The following is a 16470-nucleotide window of genomic DNA, read 5'->3' on the forward strand; positions in this document are numbered from 1 at the left end:
ACCGTGGCATTTCTGTCCCCTCCTGCCCCAACACCCCGTCGGGTGGCCCTGGCGGCTCAGCGGGACGCTGAGATGGCTGCGGTGAGAACCGCCTGCCCTGGCCCCCGCATGCCCCACGGCATGGTGCACATGGGAGCTGGGGCACCCCCAGACAGCCCTCGCCCGGCTCCCCCAGCCCCCCACGCCCCACAAAGACACCAGACTGCAGGCTGTTTGCACACTTGCCATGTTCACAGCAGACATTACAGGCAACAGGGACATCCTCGGGGCTGTGGGGACCCGCGGGACTCACGCTCACACCACTGAGGCAGCCCCAGGACCCCCTTCCCCAGAGCATCCTTGCCCCATGCCAGCGCTCAGCCCCGCTCCTGCGCCCAGCCCCACCGCGGCCGTGCCCACTCCCACCGTGCTGGGCATGGGGTGGCAGTGGGGTCCCGGCAGAGCAGGGGCAGCCCTGGCCAGCTCGGGCCAGCGTGCCCTGGGCAGGACGGTGCACCCCAGGCCCGGGTGCTATCCCCAGACCTCTGCCCACATGGCTGCTGGGGCGACCCAGCCCCACGCCTGCCATCGCTGCAGCTGGTAGAGGGGGATTTGCACATCACGTCCCGCTTGCGCTGCCGCCTCCCCTCTTCAGACAGTTCTGGGGACACCAGCAAAGAGGGATGGACAGACAGACAGAGAGATGGACTCCTCTTCCAGGCGAGGGAAATGGGGAGCAGGGGCAGGGAGCCCCGAGGTGCTGGGGCAGGGAGCCCCGAGGTGCTGGGGCAGAGCAAAAGAGCAACCTGGCTGTTTTGTGAAGCCTCTCTCACCCCCCAGCCCCTCTCTGTTCAGGAGCGGTGGTTCTGCAGGGAGGAGCAGCCACCCGGCGGGTGCTGGTGGCCCGTCCCCACCAAGGGTTCCGCGGGCAGCATTTGCTGCCTGTGTGGGGTCACACTTGCCCCGTGCATGCTCTGGGCCACCTGGGTGACTTGTGGTCCCATCGCTCCCCTTGGCGACCAGCCTGGGGAGGTCCCCTGGGTGCGGGGCTGGCTGGAAGGCCGCTCTGGAGCTGAAAGGGGGGTCTGTGGGGGCAGGGAGGGCAGCCCCTCACCACGGATGGGCTCCGACAACCCTAGCCCAATCCTCATCGTGCTCCTGACCTGTGCAACAGCCCTGAGCCTGCCTGCCCCGATGGGCACTGGCCTGCCCTGTGCCCAGCCCAGCTTGTCCTTCTGCCCCCAGCTCTTTCCCATCCCCATACCTCTGCTTGACCCTCTGTCCCCAGCCCGCAGCAGGGCCCTGCCTCCCCTTTCCATCAAAACACAGGAGCATCAGCCCAAAAATCCCCCCTGGTCCCAGCTCTGCAGAGGAAAGGGAGGCACATGGTTAGTGGGTTAAGGTGGAGGTCAGGCAGCCATGGAGGCGGTAGGGAGGGGAGCCCCGTCAGCATGAGAGCCCAGCAAGACCCCCCCAGCTGAAGGACCACGCTGTGGTCGGTGCAGAGCAGGGATGCTAAGGGGAGGTGGGCAGCGTGACGGGATGAAACCAGCCACCCAGGGAACCCCGCTCTGGCTCTGCCTTCCAACAGCAGGCAGCAGAGCTGCTGTCGGGTGAGACTGAAGCCAGCCAGCAACACCGGCTTAACTGGGGAGGTCCTCGCCGTGGGGTTAGTGAGCACAAGCCAAAGCCAAGAGAGAGCAGCCAGAGCTGGATGCTGTCTGGATCTGTACACCCCCTGGACAGAACTGCCCTGCCCCTTGGTTGAGGCAGCCCCCCCAAGCCACCCCACTGCTGTGTCCCCCCAGCAGCCACGGTCTGGGATGTCCTCATGAGCCAGCCCCTGTCCCGGCCAGCAGCACAGGGCCACCATCCTCCCCTGGCATGCAGGGCTTGGTTCTGCCCCGCTGGTGACTGCAGCACTGCTGCTGACGGTGTCTTACCACGGATCGCTAGCCTGCATGCCAAACCCATGCAGATGGGCCAGATCCTGAAGCCTTAACCCCAGCAGAATTCCTGTAGAGGCAGGGGACATTCATCCCCCCAGGGGACAGAAAGCAAAGCACGGGCTGTGCCCTCGTCCCAGCCTTATGGCACCCTGGCTCTGCCAGGCAGGCGGCAGCAGTCACCCTCCACTGCCTGCTGCCCGCTCCTGCCCGTTGGGCTCATGGCTGGGGGGACCCTGCAAGTACCAACCCAGTGGTTAGAGTTAGACGCAGCCCTCGGTGCCGTGCGGTTAGTCAGGACCACGCTGCCGGCAATGGCTTCCACATGCATCAGGGTCACAAGATAAACTGTGGAGAGACAAAGGGAGTGAAGAGAGGAGCCCGGGAGCACCCTGCAGCCGCCCCAGCATCCACGTGCCAATGCAGGGAGCAGCACGAGACCATTCCCCATGACGGGTGAACTGGGGCCCCAGGAGAGCCCTGAGCTCAGGCTCTGGTGGGGCTCATGGCAATAGCATCGCTCTTTGGCTGAATCTCTCTGCAAACTGGGTTTGCTGGACCTTTACGGCCATTATGCATTGTCCTATTTCCACTCAGCCTCTTTGCTTCATTTAGCTGCATAAAATTTCTTCGAAAACAGAAGGCCAATAGGGAAATTTTCAAAGCCCCCCAGCCCAAGCATCTTCTTTCCATCACATCGAATGGAAGACAAAGATGCTCAGCAGCATTGAAAATCAGGCTGCTGCAGGTTAATAACCAAGAGTCCAGGCCACTGTTCATTTGTCATGGTGAATAGCATCCGAGAGTTAAAGTGCAAAGAGTATTTGTTAGTAGCAATAGAGAAAAAAGTCAGGAACGATTAGTACAGGCAGTTAGTAACAGAAGCATGGCACAATCGGTCTGACTTAGAGGACATACATACTGGAAGAGAAATGAAGAGAAAAGCAGCAATGGTTAGTTTGTTTAATTCAGTTCAGGAATGTGTTAGTAACAGAGATCTACTGGCTTAAAAAGGAACTGAAAAGCTTCTGCTGATAAAACCGTTTTAGGCTCCTAGTCAGCAGCAGACTCCACAGGCAGACCCGGGCACGGCGAGCTGGGGAGAAACCCCCTCCTCGTGCCGGCGAGGGCTGCCTGCGCGGGGCAGGGGCTGCCAGCTGCCTCTCCTGCCCGCTGCAGGGGCTCGGGCTGCCCGGCCCTGCCTGTGCAGCCTGTCACCGATGCAGCAACACCCGGCACTTACAAATGTACTTACCCAGCTTTTCCGTTCCCCTTTAAAGACAGCGCTGGCTGCCCGTGGTTAGTGGGAGGCGAGACAAGGCCGGTTAGTAGGGCATGCGCTGGAGCCGGTTAGTGGGTTAGTCCATTTGCCAGGGGCTTCGGCACCCCTTGCAGAGGGGGTGGCAGGGGTCCCAGCAGGTTAGTAGGTTAATATCGGAGCACAGCGGCAGCATGCAGAGCTGGTCCCGGTTAGCCCCCCGTGAGCAGAGGAGCACTTTCCCAGGGAAGGGTCTGCTTGGCTCTCACAGAAGCAGTGGGGCTCCGACTCGCGAGAGCAGGAGGCGTTTTTGGGCTTTGCCACTGGATTGAGATTTGGGAAGGTGTTAACGGAGGGTTTACCCTGCATAATATAACCTACTTTCTGAATTAAAAGCTTTGCAGGGATCTGCTCCTATCATCCATGCTGGTGAGGTACAAAATGCCCCAAGCAGCGTGTGCCCCCACTTAACACGTGTTTCCCAGCCCCGGTACCGGTGAAGACAAGAGACGGGCTGCACAGAGGAGACAATCCTGGCAGTGCGGGACTGTGACTTGGCGTTGCAAGGCTCCAGGGTAAGGGCACTAAAGGAGCTGGAAGAAGCAGAGAGAGGGGAGGTGTGAAAGCATCACTGGCAGTGCCTGGGGCAAGGCTACGGGCAGCTCTGCAAGAGCAGGGCTTCTGCCGAGACAGCAACGGCTGCTCTGGCTCTCCACTGAGCTCCCACTGCCCATGGAGGGAGGAAAAGGTCCAGCAGGGAAAACCACGATGTGGAACAGAGGAAAGGTGCCCGATAGCTTATCCCCTCCCCATCAGAAGCTGCCTCTCCACAGGGTTGCCTGCAGGAGCGGGCGGCTGAGCTGTGCTGATTGCCGAGGGGTGGCAGGAACAGCAGCTCTGCACCGTGCCCCGAGAAATAAGGCACCCTCTGCCCATGTTCCTCCTGCAGCACTAGCTCCCTCTGGTCCCCACAAGGATGCTTCTCTATTTTGGACTTCAAGGGACTGTAACGCCTGCCATGAGCCTGCCATGAGCTGTGTCTGCCCTCATGTGTCTGCCCTCAGCCCCCAGCCCGCTGCACACCCAGCCCTCCCGCCTGCTCAGGGGACACTTGCTGGAGCAAGCAATGGTTGCACCCACTTAGGGGACCACTGTCAGCCCCACACGGCCCCACAGGGGCCATGCCACAGGCTTATCTGGAGGGGTGCTCCCTGTGCTCCAGGCTGCTCTGCAAACCAGGTGTTTTCTCAAAGCAGAGTAGAGGCAGGGTCCCACCGGGACGTGGCATCGGCAGTGCAGGGCACTTCCAGAGCAGAAGGCACCAGGACTTTGGTGACAGACAGAGGGACAGGCAGGATCTGTGAGGACAACCGGAGTCCCTTTGGGCTCTGGCTGTCATGTGTCCTTGAGGAGCTGGCACAGCTCTGCTCCCATTCCCTTCCCCTTCTCCCTCCTCCTACATTGCATTCGGTGAAGGGGATGGGTTTCGTCCTGCCCATGCCCTGCCCATTGCTGGGGAGGGCACATGGGGAGACCCATGCACTGGGTCTGGCTGGGATGGAGCGGGAGAAAGGAAGGGGACCCCAGCACCTTGCAGGACAACCACGCACACACGCAGAGCCGTGTCCTCAGGTGTTGCCACCACCATCTCTTCGGCTGTGTCCCCCGCCGTGGCCAGGCTTGTGGCTCCGGCCCATGGCAGCTGGCACCGGGTCGCTCTGCTGGGGCTGGCCCAGCTCTGGCATCCGTGTGTGGGCGGCAATGGCGGCTCCCGAGCCCTGGCTCCCCTCCAGGCACAGCCAGTCTGGCTGGGCAGGAGCTGGGGCTATGCCCCTGGGGCTGGTGACGCTGGGGAGCAGAGATGCTGTGAGACCCTGGGCAGCGCAGCGGCCACCCCCTCCCCACCACTGTGTTCCCTCGTGCAGGTGGCCCTAGGGATGGTGACCCCATGGACCCAGCTGGAGCCTGTGAGAGCCCATGAGGGGGTGAGACCCTGGGGAGGAAGGCTGGCTCCCAGCTGCCCAGAGCCCTCCCGGGTCGTGAGGGGTGGGGAGAGCATGGGGCTGGCACCATCCACATCACCCTCCCTGGGGGATCCTACCTGTGGTCACCGGCTACGTGAGTGCCGTGCAATGTCCCCCTGTCCTGTCTGGCTGCTCCGCTGCCGCGGCCGTGCCGGGGACTGTGTGTGAACAGACCTCAGGTCAGTCATTAGCAGCTGCAAAAGAAAGCAACCAACGCAGCAAAGGAGAGCAACGCGGCGCCAGCGTCCCCAGGCAGAGCTGAGCCAAGCCGGTGGGGGATGCATTGTGCTGCTGGGAGCCTGGCAGGAGGGCGAGGCAGGGCAGGGCAGGGCAGGGCAGGAATGCAGGCAGAGCCTCCCTTGGCTTCCCTGCCATCCCTGCTGCTCCCCATCCCTGCAGAATTAAACCCCTGAGGCAGCATCCTCTGCTCAGACCCCACCGCTGCTGGCACAGCTCCTGGTCCCTGCAGGATAGCTGGGCGCTGCCCAAAGCTGGGGGCAAAGGAAGGGCCAGATCCTGCAGGACTGGGATGTAAGACCTCTGCAGGGGAAGATGCTGTGCCAGCTGCTGAGCCTCTCCCACACAGCTTCTGCCTCCCATGCACTGGGCTGCCCTGGGGAGCGGGGACCGGCCCAGGCATCCTCCCAGCTCATGAAAACTAACACCCCTGTCCTGGTGCTGCCTAAGGGCAGCACAGCAATGCCCAGCTGCCTCCTGCAGTGGGTGCTCCCTGCATCCCATGGGTGCCCATCAAAGCCGGCACTGCCCCTCCGCACTCGGGTGCTCACAGCAGCTCGTGTAGCAACAGGCAGGGCGGAGGTGGGGGAGCTCCAGCCCACGCTCCCAGTCGGGACCTGCACTCTCCCCCTATGTGGGTCTGCCTGGCTGCCGCCGCTTGCTCAGGGGCACCCAGTGCCCAAGGAACTGCCACCTCTCCCTCCTGTGCCCATCCTCTTGCAGAGCAGGGAGGAGCCGGACCTGCCACCAGGCACGAGGGGCCCCTGGTAGGACCACACCAGAAATGGTGGCAGTGCCCCAAACTGTCTGTCCCTGTCTGCTGCTGGAACAACTTGCACTGGGGGCAGGGACTGCCTGCCACTGCTGCTGCCACTGCCACTGCTGTTGCCACTGTCACTGCCGCTGCTGCCTCTACCTCTGCCCTGTGGTTAAGCTAGGTCACTCATTCCCACACATGCCGCAGGCGCTGGCTGTAGCGAAGCAGCCGGCGGTCACAGCTGCACTGCGGTGGGTGCCGCTCCACCTCTGCAGGGATGTGGGTGCACACGGCTGGTGCCAGCAGCCAGCCTGCACCCGCAGCCAGCCCACGCTGCCTGCCCTCCTCCTGCCCTGCCCGTGTGGAAAAGCCACGATGGCAACAGGTCTCAGGGGAGCTGGGCTGTGATGACTCTGCAGTTTAGCTGTGGAGCCGCTATTGCTTCCCGCAGTTCATTGTCACCACACGTTGCAGGCACTGCCTGCAGGACAGTCCCTCCCGCGGGGACAGCACGTCCAGGCAGCATTTGCAAACCAGCTGCCGTGGGGCCGAGCAGCGGGAGCCGGGCTCAGGCTCGGCAGGGGACTGGGCAGCAGCAGGCACTGGAGATGCCATCGAGCATCTGGCAAATGGATTCCCTGCCTGGCTCCAAGCGGGAGGTGCCTGTGGTGGGGCAGGCGGGACGTGTCGGCATGGGGTGACCACTGCAGGATGGCCTCTTTTGCCCTGCAATGAAGCACATCCCAGGAGACAGGGGAGTGAAAAACAATTTTGTGCGAGCCGCACTTAACCAAACATGCATCTTGTGCATGGCGGCCGTGAGCTTGAGCTGCCTCTTGCCACACGGGGTTGGTGGCATGTATGGTGCAGCATTCAGGTTAAGTGGCGGCTAAAAACCCCCTCAAGCAGAGGAGGCCAGAGGGAAGCGCAAGCTCTGCCGCAGGCAGGAGCAAGGAGGTCAGGGCAGCAGGCGAGCTGCCCGCGCACAGCAGGCACAGCACTGCTGCCAGCTGCCCGTGTGCTCCTGCCGCGCTGCAGGCACAGTGCCGGCTGCTCTGCTGCCCGTGACCAGAGAGGCGATCTCCGAGATGTATCTGGGCACCCCTGGCTCCCGGCAGCGGGGCCAACACAGCCCTGCCCTCGGCCCTGCCAGCGCTCCCCGTCCCTCACTGCCACCCGGCAGAGCCCAGGCTCCAGCACAGCCCAGGCTCTGGTGCTGCCGCAGCGGTGCCGGGCGCTGCCTCCCTTTGTCTGCAGATCTCAGGGCTGGGCAGCCTGGGCAGCCCTGGCAGAAGCCAGGGGACAAAGGCTCCCTGCAAGGCCAGAAGCGACTGAAAACCTGATTATTTCTGGGCTCCTCCTGGCTCCCCGGGGCGGGATGCAATTGCACACACAAAGGGCAGTGAGACAATGAGGGAGAGAAAATGGCTCTCCAAAAGGAGCCCGGCTAGCATCTGTCAGGTTAACTCTTTGCAGGAGGAAGGGCTGTGTGAAGTGCCCTGGAGGGTTGCTGGCCCCAGCCTCTCCTCTAACCCCCTACCTAAGAATGCCAGGTTTAGGAGAAAATGGTGGTTTCAAGACAAAGAAATAAACCAGCATTTTGGCTACATTTCCTTCCAGGAGCATTGAAAATCAGGCAAGAATCCATTTACCTGTCTCGAGCCCTATTCTGGATGAAGTTTCTGGAAAAAAAAAAAAAATACAAACAAGTGGTGCATCAGTTAATATTGATTTTGGTACGGGGGCTGCCACCGGTGCCCAGCGGGAGCCAGGCTGGCCGGGAGCTGCCGTCCGGAGCGGGCATCGCCCCGCCGGGCCGGGTCTGGGGCCGGGAACCCGCTAGGGATGCGCTGCTGCTCCTGCCCCTAACAAAGGGAGCGGGGCCCAGGCTGCCCCCAGCCTGCTGCCCCTTGGGAGGAGTTCGTGGCTCCTGCCATGGCGTGTGGGTTCGCCTGGGAATTACTTATAACCAGGCAATATGAATATACTGGGGGGGGGAGCATTTTTTTTTTTGAGACGGGGTGGAGGGAGCGGCAGCGCCCGCCGGCCCCGCAGCCTCCCGCAGCGATGCCCGCGGGACCGGCCGTGTCCCGGGGCAGCAGCAGTCCCTGCTCCTGTCCCTGCATCGCGCCCCGAGGTGGGGGGCGGCCCCCGGGGCTCTGCCTGACGCCCCCAGACCCCACCAGCGCCTGGAGAAGAGCCCCATTTCCATCCGGAAAAGAGCAGAGAGAAATGGAAGCGCGGCTTTACCTGATTTCCAGGGAAGGGCTGGGCTCGGGGTCCGCCGGCTCCGCATGCTCCTGGCCGCCGTGCAGCTTCTTTGTGCTGGAGCTTTCCAGAGAGCATCCCTGAGGAAGATATTGCCATGCAAACTCCTCCTCCCCGCAGCCCCCGCCGGGCCCGCCCGGCCCTACCTACGGCGCAGGAGGATGCTGCAACTCCCCATTAAATTTTAATGCTGGAAATGCGGCCGAGTCACCTTCCCCCCCCCGCAGCCCGCCCGCCCGCGCCCCCTCGCCGCTGCCTGCTGCGGCAGACCCCGGGGACACCCACCCCTCCGCAGCCGGGCCACGGTGGCGACCGGCCAGGCCCCCGCTGCAAAGGCCACCGTCCACCCCCTGCCAAGACACCGGCCCGCTGGGGTGGCACAGGCTCCCCGCAGCCGTTTGGGGTGGCATGGGCACCCCATACCCATGAGGCTGGCACAGGGGACAAGGGGCAGGGGCTGCTGGGCAGGCAGCGCTTGCGGGCAAACGACTTGGGGACATGGTGCGCAGGATCTGGCCGTGCTCAGTGGGGATGGCAGAGAGACCAGCTCAGCCTGGGGACATGTCCGTGGCTGCGGTGCCCAGAGGGGCAAACCCCCATCCTGGGGGCTGGAGGGCTGGGACAGCCCCTCCGCAACTCTTTGCAGCTGCTGGGCTCTTACGCTGTTCTCCAGGTCCCTGTTGGGTCCCTAGGGACCCACCAGTCTCGCCACCAGCTGCCCACCATGCCTGGCTGTGAGCTGGCCCCGCTCCTGGCCCCCCACGTCCCCCTGGGGTTCTGGGGCTGGGCAGGGGCAGGGTGGGCTGGCCAGGACCAGGCTCCCCACCAGATGTGGCTGCAGAGGGGCCAGGAAGCTCCACTCCTCCAGGTCTCGCTGCCTGGCGGCCCCAGACACTGTTTGTCCTGGGGCAGCAGGAGGGTTGCGCTTAGCCCATCCCAAAACTTGTTTCTTTTTCTGTTCTGCATTTTTAATTATGATTTCCTGCAGAGAGAATCCCTTCCTGGGCAGCATTGTCTCCGATGGTGGTCCTTCTGCTGCAAATGTCAGGAATGGGACATTTTCATCACCTTTTCTCCAGAGCTCTTCTGAAATGAGAAATTTTTCCAGAGCAGCCTTTCCCTGTCATGTTTTCAGCTTCAGTTAACCAGTGCTTCCTCACGAGTTGAAGATGGTTTATCAGCAGCCCCTGATGGCTTCTTGCTGCCCCAGGTTTCCTGCAGTGGCAGCCCAGGGCCAGGCAGGGAGGAGCAGGCCCTGCCTGTGCCCACTGCACTGCTGGGGCAAACGCAGAGCTGCGAGCCTGTGGTGTCACCTCGCTGCTCCAGAGCCAGCACACAGCTTGGCCTGGTCCTCTGCACCGCTGCGGGCTTGCCTGCCTCTGCCCTGGTCTCCCCGCTCTGCTCTGGGCATGGGAGGTGCCGTGGGGCTGGTGGGTGCTGCAAGCTGGTGGGGGTGCAGGGGTGCGTGTGTTGGTGTGCATGAGTGCAGGGGCGTGTGCACGGGTGTGTGCACAGGTATGTACATGGGGGCAGGGGGATGCACGGCGTGCAGCTGCAGCTTGCTGGATCCTGCAGCTCCTTCCAGCTCCCGAGCAAGGCTGAGGCTCAGCAGCGGCCGCACAGTGTCCTCCTCAGCCTTGCTGGGGCTGCAGCGTGGCCCTGGGCAGGTGCTGGCAGAGCGGATGGGGTTTGTGGGGCGGCGGGGATGTATGGGTCCTGCAGAGCCCCTGAGCCGGCAGCCGGGCTGGCACAGGGATGGGACAGAAAAACAGTCCTCACTGGTGGGATGTGCAGCGCTGTGCAAGGGCTGCACTGCTGCTCCCGCTGCCTCAGCACCTGGCTCCTCACCCCTGCACTGGGCCTGACCACCGTGCCCCGGCCCCACAGCTCCTTGGGGTCTGGTAGTGGGGCTGAGGGCAGGCCACCGCACCGCATCGCTGCTCCATATGTGAGCTGAGCAGGGGCTTTGCCTGCCTGCAACGGGGACATGTGGGTGCCTGTGCTGGCTGCAGGGGCAGAAAAGGATGGTTGTCGTTCCCATCCCATCCTTGCCCCTGCAGAGCTCCCACCCTGCCCTCGGGCACAGCATCGCTCCCGGCCACACAACCCCATGGCACTCCCTCCCCAACTGCTAGCGCACCGCCTTGGACAACTAAGCCTTTATTGAGCTTTTGCCCTGCTGCCCCACGGGAGAGATGGTGCCCAGGGTACGCAGCCAGCGGCACAATGGCTCCAGCGCCAGCAGTCACTGCTGGACCCTGCGGATGGACTGGACCTGGCCCGTCTGCACATGGGAGCCCCACTCCCGCACGTGCTTGTACTCGCCCGCACGGCTGTCGCTCTCCAGGAGGTACTGGAAGCCGCGGTACCCCGGGTACTGTGAGCAGACCCACCTGCAACAGAGCAGAGAGCGGCGATGGCTCAGGACTGGCAGCACCATGAAGCACCCCGTGCTGTGGACGCTGGGCAGTGGGCAGGGTGCTGGCAGCTGCCAGAGCATCGTCAGCTCCAGTGTGTGCCCCCAGTGCCAGGTCCTGGCAGGGTGCAAGCCCGTGGGGTACTCACGCGCCGGAGCAGACGAGGAAGGAGCCCACGGCGCTGCTGCCCCAGCCCAGGGCAGGCAGCGAGGGGCAGTCATCGCTCAGCTCCCCCCGCCTGCCCTGGAAGTTCTCATGCTCAAAGAGCATCAGCCTGCTGCGCCCATGGTCCTGCCGCCGAGAGGGGCATGGCATCGGCACGGCTGCCCTGCCCAGTCCCCTGCCTGGCAGCCAGCGGTGGGCTCCGAGCACCAGCCCAGCGGTGGGCTCCAGGGGCCAGGTCCGCGTCAGGGAACCAGGGCAGGGGCACTCACGGCGCAGGCGATGGGGCGGAAGGAGCACATCCTCTCCACGTGGTAGGCGTTGCTGCCGCTCCATGCCTCCCAGCACGGGTACTCGCCGCGCTCCAGCACGAACTGCTGCCCCTGGAAGCCACAGTGCTCGAAGCCTGCCCACCTGCCAGGGGCGGGAGGGGGGTGAGACCCCTGTGGTACCCACCATCCTGCTCACACCTGGGGCAGAGCCTGCTGCACCCTGTGGGGGTGAGGCCATTCTCCAGAGGGGGCAGCCCCATGGCTCAGGTGGCAAAAAGCACTGGCAGCCTCCATCCTCCAACCCCCCTCCACCTGTGGCGTCCCACAGCACTGTGGGGTGGCAGCCCCTTGTGACCCCCACTCACGCCCCGCTCTCGATCTTGCAGGAGCGGACGGTGCTGAAGCCGTGCTCCGGGGTGCTGTAGCAGTCAGCGGTGAACTCATGCTTCTTGCCCTGGAAGAAAGCCTCATCCCACACCACGATCTGGGGAGGACAGAGCGGGTCAGGGGGCTCTGCACGTGCAGAGGCCCCAAGCAGACACTGCACACCCATGCTCGGGTGTTTACGGGGCTCAGGCTGTGTCACCGGTCTTCCCCAGGCTCCTGTACCTTCCAGAGACCGGAGGATCTCCTGCAGTGGTGGGTCATGGTGGCTCTGCCAGGGCACAGGGGAACAGGACCATTAAAGCTTGCCCTGGGGCTGGTGCATTGCTGGCCCCCATGAGCCTGACCTCGCCGCTGCAGCCTGGCCAGACCCACCAGCCCTGCACTGGGGGCTTGGCCCTTCCCTGGGACTCCCAGATCCTGGGACCGGGCTTCAGGCCATGCGTTGCATGGGCAGCGCGGGAGCCTGCATGGCCTGCAGCCACCTGCTCTGCTCTGCAGGGCTTGCTCCAGCCTCTGCTCGGATGAAACTGTCCTCAGGAGCCTGTGCACGTCCCTTCAGCAGTGGCGTGGGAGGCAGTGATGGGATGGCTCCATGCTGGAGCAGGCACAGGGCACAGGCCAGGGCTCTCCCAGCCCACCCAGGGCTGCCATCTGGGCCGTGCAGAGCAGCGGGTGTCTGGCTGGGCAGCCGCAGCCCTGGCAGCCATCCTGGCAGCATGGCACAGCACTGCAGCGGGGTGAGCACGCTGCCTGCCCATGCATGGGGCTGCCCATGGCTGCCCGTGTCCAGGGAGACTCCTCCTCCTGCAGGCAGATGCCTGAGCCAAAGCCCTGTGCAGGCAGCCCTGGCACAGGCAGCCCCATGCAGGTCCCCGGGCGTGCTCACCGCCGGGGCTGCAGCCAGGGCAGCGCTGAGCCAGGAGCGCTGCAGAGGTGGCCGCATGCCCACGCTGAGCAGCAGCACCCTGCCCCGCTGCCACGGCCAGCGATGCCCCTTGATCTGTCATCATTCCCCTGCACCGAGGCATGTGATGGCAGAGCGGTGCCACAGCCCGTCCCCGGCAGCTGCCCTTGTCTCGCACCCTGGCTGCAGGGCCCTGCAGCCCCCAGCCCAGTTGTGTCTGCGGACCAAAGTCCAGCCCTGGCTCTTGGATCCTCCCCCACACATCCCCGCAACTGCTCTGCTCCCAGGACCCAGCCATGAGGGGCAGGGGCATCTACTGCCAGGCTCTTGCACTTACCTGGGTGAGGCACTGGTGCCCGAGGAGGTGACATGCCCAGCAGCCCTCTGGCTGGGTTTTTATAGCCTCCAGATAGAGACAAAGCCCAGGAGAGCATTACTGAAACCCCTAACTCAGCACATGGCGGGGAGGAGGGACTGGGCAGAACAAAGGCGACGCTGCAGAGAAGCTGATGAGCTGGGACGCTGTGGCTCCCGCTCCCCCGGCCCACCGGCCATGGGCTCTGACCCCCAGCCCTGCAGCTCCAGAGCCGGGGCATCACCCCTGGGGTCTGCCGGTGCTCCTGTAGCTGGGCTGGGGACCATGCCCCCCAGCTCTGGCAGCGCTCCTCCTGCCTGCGGGCAGCACTGCCTGCCCCGTGCCTTGGCTGAGGGTGCAGGGAGGTTTTCTCACTCGCATTTCTGGGAAGTAGGAGGAAAGATGCATCTCCACTTGCAGCAGTGCTTGCTCTCCCTGCTAGGGCAGAGCAGCTCTCCCTGAAAGCCGGGGCAAGCTCTTTTGCAGGTTGAGCACACAGCAACCACGGAGCATTGTAACAAGCGGGAACCAGGGGCATGGGAAAGCAAAGGACAGGTTTGCAGAGGCATTACAGGGACTAAAGATGCAGATCAAGACTTAGGGAACGCTGCAGCAGCCACCTGCCTCTGTGTGCAGGGACCTGGAAAGAGCCCGCTGCATCCACATTTTGGGTACCTAAACACCTTCAAGCTTTGCTCATGGTGCCCCCCCCCCACCACCACCAAATCGTCCCAGGGTCATGCTGGGAGCGTGCAGGGCTCCGAGGGCTGAGCATCATGCAGAGGCACCCTCACAGCCTGCCTGTCAGAGCAGGGAGCATTGGGGCAGCAGCGAAAGGAGGCTGTTGGGCCAGGTGGCAAAACCCATGTTCCCGGGTAGTGCTGTGTTTTGGGACAGCCTTTGCCAGGAAACCGCTGGGTGGCTGAGCTGGAGCATCTTCCTTTGTGCAGCCGCAGCCCTGGCAGCCCTGGGCACCGTGGGGGAGGCAGAGCAGGTGAGCACGGCAGGCGGGGCGCTCACATGCCACTGGCTGCTCCTGGCTGCAGTGGGGCTGCGCTGGCTGTTCCTGACATCTGCAGCCCCCAGCAAATGTGCGTTTGGCACAAGTCAAACCGCAGCCTCTCTCTGTGGCCTGAGCTAAACTCAGCTTGCTGCCGGCCACCAGCATGGTGACCACAGCTCGCTCGCTCTCCATGATGTGCCCTGGCACTGGGATGTGGTTGTGCAGAGCCCGGGCTGCAGCTGGGTGCATCCATGGTGCCACTCAGCGCCAGGCAGGGGACGCAGCAGTGGGAGCTCCATGTGCAGCAGGACTCACCAGGGCAGAACAAACGCTTCGCGCTGGGCATGTGCCCGTGCCTGTGCCTGCTGGGGCCAAGCTGGGTCAGCTCCAGCCATCTGCACTGGGGGTGAGGCTTAGGCAACTCTTTGCTGTGTTTGAGGTGTGCATCCCACGTGCCCCTCCGTGCCAGGGCGGGACAGTGCAGCGAGGGGCTTTCCAAAGCACCTGCAGCCAGGGACAGGGATGCCTAGTGGGGAGGGCAGAGATTTCGTGTCTGGGGGGCACAGGAACCACTGAGGGCAGATCCCTGCTGTCAGCCCTTCCACAGCACTGTCTCAGGGAAAATCATGGGGCTGCCGAGTCCTCGGAGTAATGGCCAAAGCAGAGCGGAGCAGCCAAAAGGGGCAGAGCTTGGTCCCTCCAAGCATGGTTTTCCAATGCCCAAGTCCAAAGGTGCTGGAAGCTGGGAGGGAAAGGGGAGGCAGGAGCAGGACAGCAGAAGCTGGGGGGTGGGTGAGACCTGCTGATTAATGCTCAGGAGCCACAGGCAAGGCAGCGCTGTTAAAAACACCCCCCCGGCTCCGAGAGGAAGAGAATGCAACTTAAAATAGAAATCTGTCTAACAAACATGAAAATGGATGCAAATTGAAAGCCATGAATCATAAAAAGCTGCCCAGCATCAAGGTGAGAGACCAGACTGCAGGGAGTGCCCAGGGGAAACGGGGCAGCAGCACCCGCACCTGGCTCGGCCTGCGGGCACGGCACAGCCCGCCATAAAACCGCGGGAACAGAAGAAGGGATCAGTAAATGCCTTTTGTTCAGGTTTTTGGGCAATAGCCCAGAGGGTGCAGCTGGATCCCACCGCTGCTGGTTGACACTTCACGCTTGAAGAGAACGAAAGACGATGGCAAAACTGAGAGCTCTGAGCTTTCTGGATGCAGCCTTGGGTGATTTACTGCTGCCAGTGATGAAGAGCCAGCCCAGGAGTGCTGGTGCTGCCTGCTGCGGGAGGCTGGGGGTATTGGACAGGACCGGGAGGAAACAAGTGTGCAGGTATTTACATGATGAACAGGATCACAGCAGGCAAACAGGGAGAGCAGCTGATCGGATGCTTGGTGGGATCAGGGGAAGGTCCCCCCAAGGTGCCTCCCGGTGCAGAAAGCACCCATGGGGTGCAGGAGATGAGGCACCGCAGGCTGGGCTGCCCCAGGGAGCAGTGCCCAGTGTGTCCCTGGCTGGCCACCCCACAGCCCCCTCCGCCTGCCGTCTGTCAGAGGCAGCGCTGATGCACTGAAACCCCACGTGGGATTTGGTACCGTGCAGCGTGGTGATGGCGAAACTGGGGACGGTATAGAATGAGCACAGCACAGGTTCAGTGTGCTAAAAACTAGCTAACGTCCATGCCAGTGGACACAGTGAGCAGGGACATCCTCAAAGGAGAACACCATTTTCAGGGACTGAGATGGTTTGAAAAGTGTCAGCTTTGATTACACATCATTTGGAAAAAAACCCAACTCTTCAAGCATTTCAAAACACTTAAGTCTTGCTTCCTGGCATCTTCAGGGCAGCGCACTCGGGTGTTTGTGGGTATGGAGTGATGTTTAAAGCAAGAGATTTAGCGTTTAGAGGGGAGAGATAAGCACAGTGCAGCCATAGGGCTGGGCACCATGCAGCCATGGGGCATGGGGCTGGTGCACCCTCCCCGGCTGCAGGGGCACTGGAGCTGGGTGCCCATGTGGGTCTGGCGCCAGGGCGGTGGGCAGGGAAAGGTGGCGTGCCGGCACCGGCCGGGCCGCGTGGGGGCTATATATGCCCTGTTGGGGTGGCCGCATGCGGGGCAGCGGGTGCCACCACACGCTGCAAAGTGGCACGGTCAGGTCTTCTGTTGTGCCGCGGGCACAAAGGAAAGTGCTGGGTTCAGCGGCTGGGCACGGGGCCGGGGAGAGGCTTCCAGCTCGCCCAGCGCTTTGCAGGATGTGATGACTGGGCGGCCGCACAGACACTGATGAGCTGGCAGTTCCTTTGTGCGTCCGCCCGGGGGTCTGCCCTTGCCAGGCTATAAAGTGGGGGCCTTGCTGCACCCTGAAACACAAGCCTGCTCACTCCAACAAGAAGCAGCAGCTGCCCAGGTAAGAGGACAAAGTCCCTGGGCACCGGGCTGCAGCCAGACCTGAGGGGGGGGGGGGGTGGGAGAGGAAAATGCAGGGTCTCAGCTGTGACCA

At 63.1% G+C, this 16470-nt stretch overlaps 2 protein-coding genes across 2 annotated transcripts; both read right to left on the reverse strand.

The window, feature by feature from the left end:
* Positions 1-210: 210 nt before the first annotated feature.
* On the reverse strand, positions 211-10404 carry LOC148056050 (uncharacterized). Its single transcript, XM_087754996.1, has 5 exons — positions 10318-10404; positions 8452-8615; positions 7854-7883; positions 5285-5365; positions 211-5031 (listed from the first exon to the last, which is right to left on the reverse strand). Exons 1-5 carry the CDS (start codon positions 10402-10404, stop codon positions 4812-4814), a joined length of 582 nt encoding a protein of 193 aa, XP_087611122.1. The 3' UTR covers positions 211-4811.
* Positions 10405-10714: 310 nt separating this feature from the next.
* On the reverse strand, positions 10715-11968 carry CRYBA4 (crystallin beta A4). The gene is made up of 5 exons (XM_009468562.1): positions 11930-11968; positions 11686-11804; positions 11321-11462; positions 11035-11177; positions 10715-10862 (listed from the first exon to the last, which is right to left on the reverse strand). The coding sequence occupies exons 1-5, from the start codon at positions 11966-11968 to the stop codon at positions 10715-10717; spliced, it is 591 nt and encodes a 196-aa protein (XP_009466837.1).
* Between the last annotated feature and the right edge of the window lie 4502 nt (positions 11969-16470).

The sequence above is a fragment of the Nipponia nippon genome, unplaced genomic scaffold (genome assembly GCF_047370975.1).
Source record: "Nipponia nippon isolate SJK-2023a ecotype South Korea unplaced genomic scaffold, ASM4737097v1 scaffold_18, whole genome shotgun sequence".
Lineage (NCBI taxonomy): Eukaryota > Metazoa > Chordata > Aves > Pelecaniformes > Threskiornithidae > Nipponia > Nipponia nippon.

Coding starts and splice junctions, on each gene's coding strand:
- LOC148056050 (XM_087754996.1), bottom strand. CDS start 10,404: ATGCGGTGCGGTGGCCTGCCCTCAGCCCCACTACCAGACCCCAAGGAG. Junction 8,616..10,317: donor TGGTCAGGCCCAGTGCAGGG/GTGAGGAGCCAG, acceptor CCTGCGCCGTAG/GTAGGGCCGGGCGGGCCCGG. Junction 7,884..8,451: donor AGCCCTTCCCTGGAAATCAG/GTAAAGCCGCGC, acceptor TTTTTTTTCCAG/AAACTTCATCCAGAATAGGG.
- CRYBA4 (XM_009468562.1), bottom strand. CDS start 11,968: ATGACCCACCACTGCAGGAGATCCTCCGGTCTCTGGAAG. Junction 11,463..11,685: donor TGCAAGATCGAGAGCGGGGC/GTGAGTGGGGGT, acceptor CGCCCCTGGCAG/GTGGGCAGGCTTCGAGCACT. Junction 11,178..11,320: donor TCCGCCCCATCGCCTGCGCC/GTGAGTGCCCCT, acceptor TCTCGGCGGCAG/GACCATGGGCGCAGCAGGCT.